This window comes from Callorhinus ursinus, unplaced genomic scaffold (assembly GCF_003265705.2).
Source record: "Callorhinus ursinus isolate GAN/ISIS: 27379988/994484 unplaced genomic scaffold, GSC_fseal_2.0 scaffold3, whole genome shotgun sequence".
Taxonomy (NCBI): Eukaryota; Metazoa; Chordata; class Mammalia; order Carnivora; family Otariidae; genus Callorhinus; species Callorhinus ursinus.
The window spans coordinates 34914650-34928766 of NW_027397065.1; the positions used below are offsets into that span (position 1 = coordinate 34914650).

General features: G+C 47.6%; 1 protein-coding gene across 2 annotated transcripts in view; it reads left to right on the forward strand.

Annotated features, from left to right (window-relative positions):
• Window positions 1-14117, forward strand: part of SLIT3 (slit guidance ligand 3) — a 592929-nt gene that overhangs the window by 474007 nt on the left and 104805 nt on the right. For both annotated transcript variants that reach the window (XM_025867066.2, XM_073890157.1), the window contains 2 exons: window positions 1585-1726; window positions 11325-11396. In XM_025867066.2, coding sequence (XP_025722851.1) covers window positions 1585-1726; window positions 11325-11396 — 214 coding nt within the window. The remainder of the gene's footprint in view (window positions 1-1584; window positions 1727-11324; window positions 11397-14117) is intronic.

Below are 14117 nucleotides of genomic sequence, written 5' to 3' on the forward strand. Positions count from 1 at the left end.
ATCTTTGATCACTGGGTTAGCACTCTCCAGCAAGGTAAATGTTCCAGATCAAGCCACTGGCATCCCTTTGAGCCCTTGCAGAAGGACCTGCCCCAGGCACGGGGACTGTCGAGTGTGGAGAGGGAGACTTCCGCTTTGAGTCTCAGTGTCCAAACAGGCATTTGCTGCAGGCTCCCTTGGTCGTCTGATGCAACCACTGTAGCTGGACCCTCTGGCTTCCCAGACTCAGTTTCTCCAGTGAACAGAGGCCAAACCAAAATCGGTTTTTTCCTGCAGACATTTTTGTGTTTCATGTTTAATGTCTACCCAAGGGCTCCCATCCAGAATTCCCACGTCCGAGCAGCAAGCAGATCTGCAGAGTTGGTGTGAGCTTGGTCTTAGCCCGTGGCCCTCTGCTCTGGGGGTGGGGGTCTGGAAAGACATTGACATAATCCCTGCGAACTAGATCTAGCAGGCATGGGATAAGGTCCCGAGGAGGTTTTGGGCCACAAGGTCCATATTTGGAAAACTCACAACAGGTTTGAGATTCTTACCTCGCTTTGAAGAAGTCGTGATAGTATGAAGACTCTTATGTCTTGAAAACATTTGAATTTACTTCTTTTTTTTTTTTTAAAGATTTTATTTATTTATTTGACAAAGAGAGACACAGCGAGAGAGGGAACACAAGCAGGGGGAGTGTGAGAGGGAGAAGCAGATTTCCCTCAGAGCAGGGAGCCCGATGCGGGACTCGATCCCAGGACCCGGGATCATGACCTGAGCCAAAGGCAGACACTTAACGACTGAGCCACTCAGGCGCCCCTTGAATTTACTTCTTGTGACCCTTTGAATTCTGAGTTAGTTTGCTAATATATGTATTTCTCTATGTTTGACTTTCTAAATAAGCTCCTTAGATGCCATTTACCTGGGTTTTTCACTACTTTGCTTTAAATTCACACCGGTTCTCACCTCAAAATTAAAAGCTGACTCCAAAATATGTGGTAACTTATTTGCCTTTTTTTCTAATGAGGTAGATTTTATTTGCATGTTCTCTGGACGTACAAGCTATTTGAAAATGCCTTGGATGATGTCACTGCTCATGACACTTGGACAACATCAATGCCCCAAATAATGAAATTCTGACGCCTTTTTTCCTCCCACTTGGTTTTAGGAGTGAGTTCTAGCCTCTAGAGTAAAGAATGAAAATGTGTCTATACTCAGCATCCAATCCCCGGATAAAAGCCAAAAAACGTGGGTGTTCATTCAAACATTGGGCTGAGAATGTAGTCCCCGTGTACGCGTTGTGCATTCCAGTGGCATATTTTCACATGGGATTGACTCCGCGAGGAGCCCTTTCTCTGAAAGACGAGGATGATGGGATGACAGAGCAGGTGGAACAATCCAGAAACAGGTCAAGGTCAGAATTTCTCCTCTTGGCTCAATATTTAGCCAGTGGCAGCTGTGTCTCCCAGATGAGGGGACATGTCAGCTGGTGAAAATGTTTCAGGTAGCTTTCTAGGCAGTGATGCTGGGAAGTGGCAAAGGGGCACAGAAGGCCAGGTGACTCCTGACCCTGCCATGATTGACCGCTGTGTTCCTGCCCCACAGGCCCCCACTCCGAACCTCCATCCTGCAATGCCAACTCCCTCTCCTGCCCCTCGGCCTGCACTTGCAGCAATAACATCGTGGATTGTCGAGGGAAGGGCTTGACTGAGATCCCTGCCAACTTGCCAGAGGGCATCGTCGAAATGTAAGTGCCCCATCTGCCACCCTCTGTCCCTGGCTTAGCTCACCTCTCTGTCTCAGCCCATCCCCCGGTGTGTTAGAGCTAACTATGAAAACACTCAGGAATCTCTTTGCCATCCTTCCAGGCTCTCCCAGGCGTGGTAGCTTCCAGAGCACAGTCAGCAAACTAGGCCCGGTGGTCCAAATCTGCCTACCACTTATTTCCGTAAATAAAGTTTTATTGGAACACACCCACACCTATTGTGTATGTATTGTCTATGGCTGTCCTCGTAAGGCGGGCTTGAGGAGTTGTGACTTACGGCCCACCAAGCCTGATACAGGTGCTCTCTGGCCCTTTACAGTGTTTGCCAGGCCCTTCCCTGGCGTCGCCCTGGGGTGATGTTCTAGCTCTACCATCTACTAGCTGTGTGACTTTGAGCAAAATAATTGCTCTCTTTCATCTCTAGTTCTCTCATCTATAACAATGTGATGATTATAGTATTGTCCATGGGTGACTGTGAAAACAGAATGAAATACTGCACGTCAGCCCGTAATATAGTCCTTGGCACGTGGGTAAGTGCTCTGTGCAGCAGTGGTAGTGTTGGCAGGAAATACATGAGTGACAAACTCATTTCATAGCTGCCATTATCTGAGCGAGAGACTGAACTGTTCATCATTTCAAATCAGATTCTCGTCCTCTGGACTTGGTCTGTAGGTACACAGACAAGATTGTGCGTGTCCATGTGTGTGCACGGATGTTCAAAGTTCCACTAAAAGTCGGTTGACCGTATAGCTCAAACTTGTCTACTCTTCCCCCATGCATTAGACAATGGCCAGTTTCTCATTCTGGATTGAGTAGGGGGTCAGTCAACACCAACCTCAAGATCACTCTTTAAATGACCACAAGTGTTTTCATGTTCTACCTTCCCTTTTAGGTGGCTTTATTAAAAACATGGTGAGATAGAACCCTCCTACTCCAAATATCATCAGATAAAATCCTCCAAATAAGACACACATTCCCCTAGCCTCTCTGTTGCTCTTCTCCCCACCTTCCTCCTCCTGTGCACGCCCTTCTATTCCGATAGATGGCCCATTAACTCTTTGAGCCATTCACACATCCACTCAACAAACGTCTGTTGTTAGCCCACTATGTTCCAATCATAGTTCTGTGCTTGAGGAGCATCAGTGAATAAGAGAGAGAAAATTTCTGCCTTTATGATGCTTGCATTCTAGTCGGGGGAGGGAGGAGGTAATAATAAACAAAGCAAAACAAATTATATGATATGGAAGGCAATGGCTTCTGTGGAGAAAAATAAAACAAGGAAAAGATTCAAAGTAACTAGGGGGGACAAAACATGTGGCTAATGTGGAGGAAGAGTGTTGCAGGTAGAGGGCACAGCACATGCAAAGGCCCAGAGGTGGGAGTCTGCCCGCTATACCAGAAGGCCAGGGTCACTGGAGTGAAGTAAACATAAGGGAGAGTGTTAGAGGATGAGATCAGAGAGGCAATGAGGAGCCAGACCAAAGGGACATTTTAAAGACTCTTCTTTCATCCTGATTGAGATGAGAAGAAACATGATTTACTACAGTGGAGAGTCAGTTTCTTCTTTTTTCATTGGTTTTACCAGCTTTTCCCTAATTCCCTTTAAAACTCCCTTCCCCTAGCCCTAGGAGACACAGCTCATGCCTGCACCTCTTCCTGTAGGCAGGAACGAGTCAGTAAAGCGTCCTTTTGGCCTGACACCCACACCTTCTGTGGCCTTTGCTCAACCTTCAGTCTTCCTTTTGGCAAGAATCAACAATTAATTCCCTTCACATTTTGCTGTTTCCCTTCGCTCCTCATGGTGTATTGCTCTCGCTTTGGAGATCCCTTCCATGGAAGGAGCTCACTTAGACCCTATGCCGCTCCTGCTCATCCCCTTCTCCTCTTCTCCAAATTCCTTTCGTTCCTGGCCTTACTCTTTTCCCCATTCCATACTCTCTCCCCTTGTCTTTGTCTTCCTCCCCTGAATCATTTCCCCCCTTCTCTCCCTCTCCCCACCCATGATCTTCCCACCTCACTTCCCAGCCCCATCTCTCTCTTCACCCAGTTAATGCTTTGCTCCTTGTCATAAAAGCTGTCCACCTTCCCTCTCCATCCATGCCAGGGTAGGACACTGGCCCTCCCAAGTCAGATGTTCAAGACAGAATTCTTTCCCATATCCATCTCATTTCAGATTCCCAAATATCTTTGCTTTCTTTCTCTGCCTCACTTTGTTCCTTTCTCCCTCCATCTGCCAGGTTTATCTTCCCTCTTTGGCAGCCATAGATCTTTCCTCAAACCACAGCCTGATGAAAGAGGCCAATCTAATAGTCAAGCTGTAACTTGTCCCCCGCCAAACCCTGATCCACCCTCCTCTGCTCCACATCTTTATACCTCCAACTTGGGCCTCACAGGCACACAGCTCAAGTGTCTGGGAGAGAGAAATTGCAGATGTCCACATCAGAGGTGAGACCCATGCAGACCAAGCCATACCTGGACTGTTGGGCTCATACCTGGACATCAAGTTTTTAAAGGGATATTAACAGGGCGCCTGGGTGGCTCAGATGGTTAAGCGTCTGCCTTCCGCTCAGGTCATGATCCCAGGGTCCTGGGATCGAGCCCCACATCGGGCTCCTGGCTCAGCGAGGAGCCTGCTTCTCTCTCTCCCTGCTCATGCTTTCTCTCTCTCTCTCTCTCTCTATCTGTGTCTCAAATGAATAAATAAAATCTTAAAAAATAATAAAATAAAGGGATATTAACAAACTAGAGTAGTGATTTCTGAAAGGCTGTCGGATTACTGATATCTTTTTCCTGATGTGAGGTAAAGTGAGAAAAACAAGAACAATGTGATGTTTTTCTGTTGAGCAAAACTGTTCAATTTAAAAGGCTATCCTTTATTTTAATTTCAAATTTATTTTAAATTCCTGGGCTCCCTTATTCTGTTATTGTTGTTTTTAAAAATGCCCGCTATCTTATGAAATGATGGTTGCTGAAGGCAGAATATATATGCTTGTGTGTGCATGCACATGTATGTGATAAATGTATGTTTAATTACATGTGTAATGGTTATGTAATTATAAATGTATGTCTCTATATAAACATGTATTATATAACACATGCACACAGGGCACCTAAATTGGCAAAATAAGAGGTCTGGAACCACCTAGCCTGTGAAATCTAAAAGTCTGGGAATGACAAACCTAGCTGGAGTGCTTCTAAAAACAAACAGCCACAAACAGCAACCACATTCTTAAGAGTGTAGACCTTGAATTCAGGGAGCTAGATCCACATACTAGCTCTGGCCCTGCCTTTTAGCTCTTGGTAAATAACTTTTCTGAGTCTTGTTTTCCTCAACCGAAACATGCGGAGGCCAGTGGTACCTTCTTAACAGGTCTTGAGAAAGCAAAATGAATGTGTGCTGTCAAATGCTTAGCGTTGTGTCTGACACATAGGATAGACTCTGTCAGCCAGGACTGTTGATATTTTACCACCGCTAGTACTAGTACTACTACTACTGCTACTACTACTACTACCACTTCTTATTTAACTACTACCACTTCCACTTTTATTAGGCTCAGTGAGAAGGGTTGGACCATATCATAGGAGCTGGAGCTACCTGCATACACGAACCTTCCACAACGCTAGGTCAGGTTCTTGAGGGTTATGGATGAGAGAAGAGGTTCAAGAATCAGGCTAGCCCCTTGCATTAGGAATGGAGCCTGCCAGTAGCTCATCTTCATGCAAATGTATGCAGACATGGAAATAAGACTGCCCCTGCTTGCCGAGCACCCACGGCCCACCAGACAGATTGCTCAGGATTTCTCCTTCTGTGATGAAATGAAACTGAGACATTAAAGCAGATGAGACAAGATTCTATGGTTAGGAGGGGATGGGGAGAGGTGACATGTAAGAGAGACCTTCGAGGAAGAAACCTGCTCATTCTTCAAGGTAACGAAGCCCTTGCCTGGGGACCCGTGTGTTGGCCCTAAAGTCTTGAAAACAGCTGAAACGCATCCTCGTAGCAGGGCGAGAAGACCAGCAGATGGGGGAGGTTGAAAGATGAGATAGAGAGTAGAGAGTTGAAACTGCAGTACTCACCCCAGGATGAATAGGAAATGTCTGATTTATCATCCCACAGACATCTGTGACTTTTTACTGTCAGAGGAGTTCTGCCTTGTGTCCATGGCACCCATACATTGCAGATTTCCCCTCTCCCTTTAGGGATGCTTGGCACCCTATCAGGCTCTCCAGGCCCTGTGTGCAATCCTCAGCCGGTAGTGATTCTCTAACACCTCGGGAGGGGTTCTGCACTCCCCAACATTTGGGGGGAGGAAGGGCTATCTCTCATGCAAAGCAATCTGGCAAACTCTTTTAGAATTTTTTTGCAAAGCCGAATCAGCTCAGAGGACTGTGTGCTGGTCTCCCCGCATAGCAGAGCCAATTCCTCTAAAAATAGCTTTCTTCCAGAGAACCCACAGTGAGACAGCTCCCTGCAGATTTTCCTCGAAACTGAGCTCCCACCAATGGCACCGTTCTTGCTGCTCTCTGTCGTTTCTCTGAACCAGCTCCAGCCTCTACCAGGGATAGATTCTGGGAAGAGCCTCAGGCTCACACCTTCCTCTCTTCTGTGGTCTTCTGTCTTCCCTCCAGAGTCCTCAAGGCTCAAGAGGACCATCTGTAGCCAGAGCTTCATCTTAATCTCTGTCCCATCTTCCAGTTTGCTCTGCGCCCCCCCCCCCCCCACACACAAACACACACAGCGCCATCCAGTGCGTCTCATGCCCTCTGCCCTAGCAGCTCAGTTTAGTTGATGGAGAAAGGCTGTGGATGGGCTTCCTGTCGAGTCATAAGTGAAAGCATCTGGGGGAAAGGTAGCCATCATTTCACCTCAATCCCATTGTTTGTCTGGGGTGAGGAGATAAATAGTGGCTTATCTGCTTAACAAAAGCACATATTCTCCCATTACACTGGTCACCAGGGGATTTTAAAAAGAGAGAATGGGAAAGGAAAAGGAAAAAAAAGCACACAACAGAACAAAAGGGCTGGAGGGTTCTGGAAGCCATCACCATCCAGGATTCTTCAATGTTCTGAGAGCACCAGGTTTCTGAGGGACTGTCACATGGAAGGAGGGGAGATGGGGTGGGATGGGGCCGTGGAATAAAAGGGAAGCCGATGCAGCGCAGAGTAATTAAGAACAGAGCCTTGAGATAAGTAGTCCAGGGTTGAATTCCGAGTTTTGCCTCTTACCTAGGGCACCTTTCTTAACATCTCCTGCTTCAGTCCGCTCCCCCCTTTGCAAAATGGGGCTCATCAGACCTACTAGAGATTTTCTATGAAGATTAAGTAGCACAATTGTGCAGAAAATTAGCACAATGTTTGGAAGACACTGAATGGAACCTAAAAAGAAAAACCTATGCACGGGGTCACATGTGCAACATGATAGAATGGTTTAGTCTCAAGTTCCCATACTATTTTTCTTTTATTTTTTTCCTGAGATGATTAAAAAAAAAAAAATTCTCTGGGAGAGGCATCTGGGCACATGCATATAATCAGAAGAGTGAATCTGGCTCCATGCCTGCTCCTCTGTTTTCTGTTGGCAAATGCCAGGTATTGTGCAGAGCAGGTTACAAATGACTCGTGTCACCTATGCCTGCAGCCCTCATCTCTGTTGCTATTATACTAATAATAATACTGGCTTTGTAGGATTGTTGAAGGAATAAAAGCCAACGGGCAAGGAGCCCAGTGTCTAACATATAAACGGCCCTCAGTAAATGGTAGATGTTTGTCCTTCTTGCCACCTCAGCCATTACTGCCACCAACACTCAAACCCAGCTCCAGAACCGCTCTGTCAGGTGACTCATAGCCATGCCCTTGCGCGACCGTGCCCCTGCCAGTCTCTCTAGCATCATGTTGACTTATGCACTGCTAGAAATATATTGTGTTCAGTCGCATGTTTGCAAATGACAGATCATTAAGGAAGCACCGAGAAACTAGGGCAAATCAATACAGAGCGCAAATGGCTGAAATCCCCATCAGATGTTCCCATTGTGTTTACTGGTGCCAGAAGATGTTCAGATGTTTGATTTGTATGTTTGTTTTTATGCTAGTTCTATTAAATCAGTTTGCAGCCTGAAGAATGTTTGCCAGACAAAGACCCGTGTGCCATTTAAGAGAGACCTAAAACAGCTGTTGGCTTCAGACACCTCTCTAAATGTGACAGTTTTTGCTGATGCTTCTGCTTCTTCTCATCCTTCACACCAAATTTTTGTCACTGGGAATATAGATCTTTGCATGCTTGTTTCAGGCTGTATAAAACCCACCGGGGACTATCTGCTGCAGAGAAACTCCGCGTGTGCACACGCGCTGTGGGCTTAATCCCTTGACGATGGGGCCGTTTCCCTGAGGATGAGCTGGCAATGACTAAAAATGGAGATGCCTCCGCTCCAAATGGGATTTGGCAAAGCTCGGTGACAGAGAGTTCAGATTTTTGAATGGGACGAACTTGAGTTTCATCCCAGCTGTGGCTCTTCCTGGCTATGTGAATCTGGACAAGTGACTTAGCATCTCTGAGCCTCCATTTTCTCACGTTTAAAGTGGGGATGGTAATAATGAATAGGATTTGCCTCAGAGAGGTGTAAATATTAAGATAAACCAGGTAAAACTCTTAGCCTAATGCCCGACTTACAAGCACCTGATAGCTATTAGCTCTTACTATTGTCATTATCCCTACCCTCACCTTTACTTTGCATTTGAAGAACACTGACTATTCACAACTACACCCCCCAGATAAACTCTCATGCCCCTTGGGGCAAGGTTAACCCACATCGTGGCACTTGCCATGACCTTGGCACTCCGTAAGGGGTCCGGTGTCCAGCCAGGACCCACAGCAGCATAAGCAGCAGAGAGGCTGCAGAGACAAATACCATCCCTAGAGTGTGCAAGTCTGATGAGTACAGGATGCACAGAGCCGTCCCTGCAGAGATTGGAGTTCTTTGTTCAAAACCACACCTTTGCACTCTATTTGCATATTTATATACATTCGCATCTCTACTGCGTCTCCCTCAACTCCTTCAGCCTTTTTACAAAATACCGACTTCTGCAGAGGCTGCCTGGGGTCTTAACCTCCCGAACCTTTCTGTGACTTTGGGGAAGTCACTTTAGTCTCTAGGCCTCACTTTCTCTGTTTTCAGAAAGAGAGGCAGTATGTCCAGTGGGTACAAACAGATATCAGTTCTGCCACTTACTTGCTCTGTCACTCTGGAGAGGCTATTTGGCCCCTCTAGGTTTTATTTTCAGCATCCACAAAATGAGGCCAACACAGTTTGCTTCATAAATGTAATGATTAAAAGAGATAACAGACATAAATCAACTTGGCCTCATAAGTGATAGCTCTTCCTGTTTGTTATGTGAGCCATAGAATTTGGTTCTGTGATGGACCATCTTGGGCTGTTGCTGTCCCCAGATTATTAAACTCCTTGGGGACAGGTACCATGTATTGCTCATTGGTTCATCCCTCCCTTGGCTCTTACACCCGTCACTACAGCAGAGGTTAATTGATTATGAATTGCACACACAGCCGGCTGACCTCCCACGCAGTGCTGACCTGACTTGCATGGGCTCTTGGCCTGCAGCTGGGAGCGGTGGATCCTCTTGCAAAAACTGAGGGCGTTGCCATCGTTACAGACAGTGGCTCTCCCCAGAGGCATCATCCAGCCACAATCCCTTGCCAAAGTGTCAGGTGAATCACAGGATTCCTGGAGAGCATTTTCCACCTGACTGGCAGCCCCAGAGACCCATAGGGCCGCTGCCTTGGCTGAGAAATCCCTACTGAACTCTGCTCAGCTGGAAAACAAGAATGTCCTTGGAACATCTCAGTCAAGGCAGCCTGCCCCGAGTCCGCTGCCTCCGTGGGTGGCTGGATCCAGTAGCTCACAGACTCTGAGACCTGGTGGCTTGCTCTTGTGCCTTCCCATGAGCCAGCCCGGCCCCCAGCCAGCCAGCCCGTGCCCGTGTGCCCACAGAGCATGCTCCCCACCCCCTCCGGCAGGCCACAAAGGCTTTCTTAATAGACCGTGGCAGTCGGTCTCCTTTGTAGACTCTCCATCCAGCCTCCAAGAATGATCTGTCCTAATGCTCTCTCTCTCCTCCCACCCACCCTTCCTCTTTTTCTCCACCCACCCCCCACCCTCCCTTTGGCCTGGAGAGTGATTTGTCTGTGTTATGGGTAGGCCTGACAAACCATTCCACATTAGCAGCTGAGATGTTGTTTGAAATGGGAAAATTGCTGGCAAACTGCTCCATTAGCGGTTCCAGTAACAAATACTCTCTTCCCCCCATGAAGATGAGATTGCAGAGGCACAAATTAATATGACTGTCTCCCCAACTCTGCAGCGGGGATTACTCTTCAAGATGAATGGGCCCATCCCCGCCAGAAATGCATCCACTAGATGTAGCCTCCAAGGGAGCTGCTTCCGCCCGTCTGTCCCTTCTGCTCCCTCGATCCCTCCCTTCACACGCCTTTTTCTGTGTCTTCCCAGCTGAGGGTTTGGGGAACATCCATGTCAAATGAGGAGGTGATGAAAAGATCCATGCCCTGGAGAAAAGGGAGATGGGCGAGAAGGAGAGGCTGAGTCCTTGGCCAAGGCCAGGGCATTCACTCATCACCTCTAACAGAGGGCCCTACCTCCCCCTCAGGCCTGTGGCCCTCCACACCTGTTCTTGACAGGAAGTCATCTGAGAGGCGTGAGAATAAAGCATTGAGATGCTTTGCTCACTCCCCATGGCCCCTTCTCTTCAAGGAAGTTCTGGGCCCTGGGCCTGTAGCACTTCTTGTCATTCCGCAGTCCCAGGAAGGCTGTAGAGGAAGCACTTCAGGGAAGTCCATGCAGTGGTAAAGCCAGGGATTCTAGCAGCAGCCCCCGGGGAATGGTTCGACTGGGGCCTCTAGGGCCCTCGGGGTGTCAGGAAGCCAGTTTGATGGGTGTCAGGCTGGAAGCCTAAAGACATGAAGGCCGTTTCTCCAGTACTTTAGAAGCCCATTGAAAAACCCAGAAACAACTATCAAATGTTGTTGTTTATTGTATGTTGTACTCCTGAAATAATAAGTCAGCTATACCTTAATAAAAAAAAAAAAAAAACCGGAAATGAAGTCAGCCATTGTTACTCCTGCCTGTTTGGTACCCCTGTGGCAGGGAGGGGTTGAGTGTTTACTGAAAGGTGACATGCTCCTCTGGCAGGCAGGTATTGCTGGCCCAGAGGCCATCTCTTCTTCTCTTTATCCCTTTGACTTTTTCAGCACTCTGGTGCTACAGATTTTTTGAAGAAGACCTCTCTGCCTTCAAAGACGGCTTATAATAAGCAAGAGCCAGAATCCTCAAGGAGATGTCATCTGCTCTCATTTTTCCAACGGCCATTAGATCCTGGGATGGGTGCTCCATCCACTAGAACATGGATCTCTAGCTTTCACACAGTGTTTGCCCGGTGTCCTGTAACCAATAGTGGGTGCCATGTGATGAGAGGGACCATCCTGTCTTCGAGGCCCTCAGCCACCACCTCTTGACAGGTGGATGGTTAACTGACTCTTCTCTGCTCTGTTTCCCAGACGCCTGGAACAGAACTCCATCAAATCCATCCCTGCCGGAGCCTTCACCCAGTACAAGAAACTGAAGCGAATGTGAGTTTCCCCAGGGAAGGGATGAGGCCAGTGTTTTCATGCAGGGGGGTAATGGGTGTCCTGTGTCGTGGGCAACCTGCCCAGATGACTGCCTGCCTTGCATCCTTCCTGGAGAGTTTAGTGTTGGACCTGGAATGCTCTCTAAGATTGGGAGGTGTGGGTCAGGAGTGTTGCTTTCAGGTGGTGAGGTATATGGATTTAGACACCTCAGAGCTAGGGGTCTCTCCAACTAGAGCAAAGTGAAATTATCTGAGTCAGAGGTAGAGCTGAGTTGGCTAAAAAAACCTATACCACCATTTTGACTGTCCTCGCTTTCATGATGTGGACCTGAAATAGGAGTGTCAATGAAGCTGGGACAGTGGCCTTGTGTCAGTCCACAGCACCCTAGCCAACATGCCTACAGCCATGCACACACACATCTAACAAAGAGTGAGCGTCTACCACGTGCAGGAACTGCAGGGTCTGTGGACAGAGTGTGCACTAAAACAAAGTCTGCTCCCGTGGAGCTTACATACTTGAGTGGGAGAACACAGCAAAGAAACAAATACCAGAAATTGGTAAGTACTAGAAAGTAAAACAAAGGAAGGGCCCACAGGAGCCTCTCTGTGCAGGTGACCCAAATGAAGGGTGGGAATAAGGAGCTCTCAGGAGAGAGCAAGTGAAGAGCCCTGGGGAGCATTCGCAGATGGTTTGCAGAGTAGCAAGGAGGACGGGAGGGTGAGGGAAAGAGTGGTGGGGATTGTGTTGGAAGAGGCAGGTACGTAGCGCCAGATTCTGTGGACCCTTTAGACCATGGTGAGGACTTTCTGTTCTTTCTCAGTGAGATAAGAAGCCTTGGGCCCTTCCTTATCCTCCAACCACACATGTCTTGCCTGTGATTATCCCCACCATCCCCACTACCACTGCATTCAGGATCACTGCCACCACTGTATCCCATCAATACCTGGGGGGACACCAACACTGCTGTTCCTTCCCTATCACGGCACCACTGACAGCATCATGCATCATGGCCCTTTATCCCCGCCATGGGGGCAACATCATCACCACCCTTCTGCAAGCCACGACTGCCCTGAGCCCTGCTCTGTGAGTCACTCAGACCAGGGCGCTCGCAAGGGAGGCTAGTAGGGTTCAGAAATGGCCCAGCCACTGCCAGCATAGATATTAAGAATCGGGGAAGGAGACACCTTTCCCTTTTCTGGACTGAGAAATCATTTATCATAGTCCAATAATCAAAATGCTGTTCTGATCCCAGTTACTTACCCTCTCTGGCCCCCACAGAGGAAGAGAGAGCAGGTAGAAATATGTACCGACTCGATCTTGCGCCCTTCTGCTGAAGGCTGATTCATCGGTTTCCCTTGAGTAGGAGGGCATCCATTAAAGAGGTTATGTGTCTGCTGACTCCTTTTATGTTAAAAATAAACATCCCCAAGAAACAGCGGCATTGGTAGGCTTTACCCTCGGAACTTGTGAAGGCAACTTCCCATCTTCCTGGAAATCCAAACCAAACAAGATCTTCTTCTGGTACAATTCCAGAAGTAGAAACCAACATAATGAGCCCAGTCCTCAGCACGTACTTTTTTCTCTCCCCTTGGCAGCATCCTTGCTGGAGGAGCTGTATAAATATAGGCCTTAATATTTAAAACCTTGGGCCATTAATCTCCTGGTCTCCCTGCTTCCCCAGCTCACTCCATACCCCCCCAATTCATTTTTAAAGCCTAGCTTGATTATGCAGCCAGATAGTAATTTCAGTGAAAAATGACAAGTTCAGTCACTGCCCCAACCTATATCTCTTGCATGATTTAAGTTACTGCTCTAATTTTTTGTGAAGTCCAGGTAATTTAGAGCTTAGCTATGTTTTACTGTTCTTTCTTCATCCCATTGGAGTTGCCATGATCTGTGCAATTCAAAATTCATAAGACCTTCTCCATCATGACCTGCGAAGGGAATTTAATTTTTGATCACCTCTGATGCTACTGATATTTATTATGATGCCCTTTTTTTCCCCAAGGAGATGGTGGTAGGGAAGAGAGATCACTTAAAAATTTTTCCGATTAACAGAACTTCACAAACCAAGACTGAAGTATGATGGCTTGGGAGAAGTAGGGCCCCTGGTGAGAATGGATTTTAAAACCCTAAGTGTGAATTCCTCCTAGGTGTACGTGACTAGTCTCTCTAACAGAAAGAAGTTTCCCCTCAACTATGCAGGAACTACACCCTCCTCTTATCTCTGATAACAACAACAGCAACAACAAAGGATTCTCCCGGAATGAATGACTTTGTCCCTATTTCTCGTGGCCAGCTTAGTATAAAAAATACTTCCAGGTAAAAACTGTATCAAGGTAGAGAAGCCATTTATGAGGAGCGCAATAGGCACTAGAAAGAAGGCCCTGGTCTTACAGGGCTGGTTAACTGGCGGCACAGGCAAATGGGGGCCACAGCTGTGCGACTTGGCCAGAAAGGCGTGTTCTTCCGCTTCCGCTTCCGGTCTTAGGTAGAGTAGGATTCCACAGGTATCTGCCACCTTGGCTCTGAACCGTCTGGAAAGTCCACTGCCTCTCGGCCATCCAGTTTCTAAGCCCTGGGGCACTGGGGTATGTCTAAGCCCGACCTGTTGGGAAAACACGGTGGCCTAAAGGATGGCTCCGGGACCACATGCACAGGAATCACTGGAGATGGGCTATACATACAGGTTTCTAGCCCCCTGCCCCTGCTCGTGAAAGC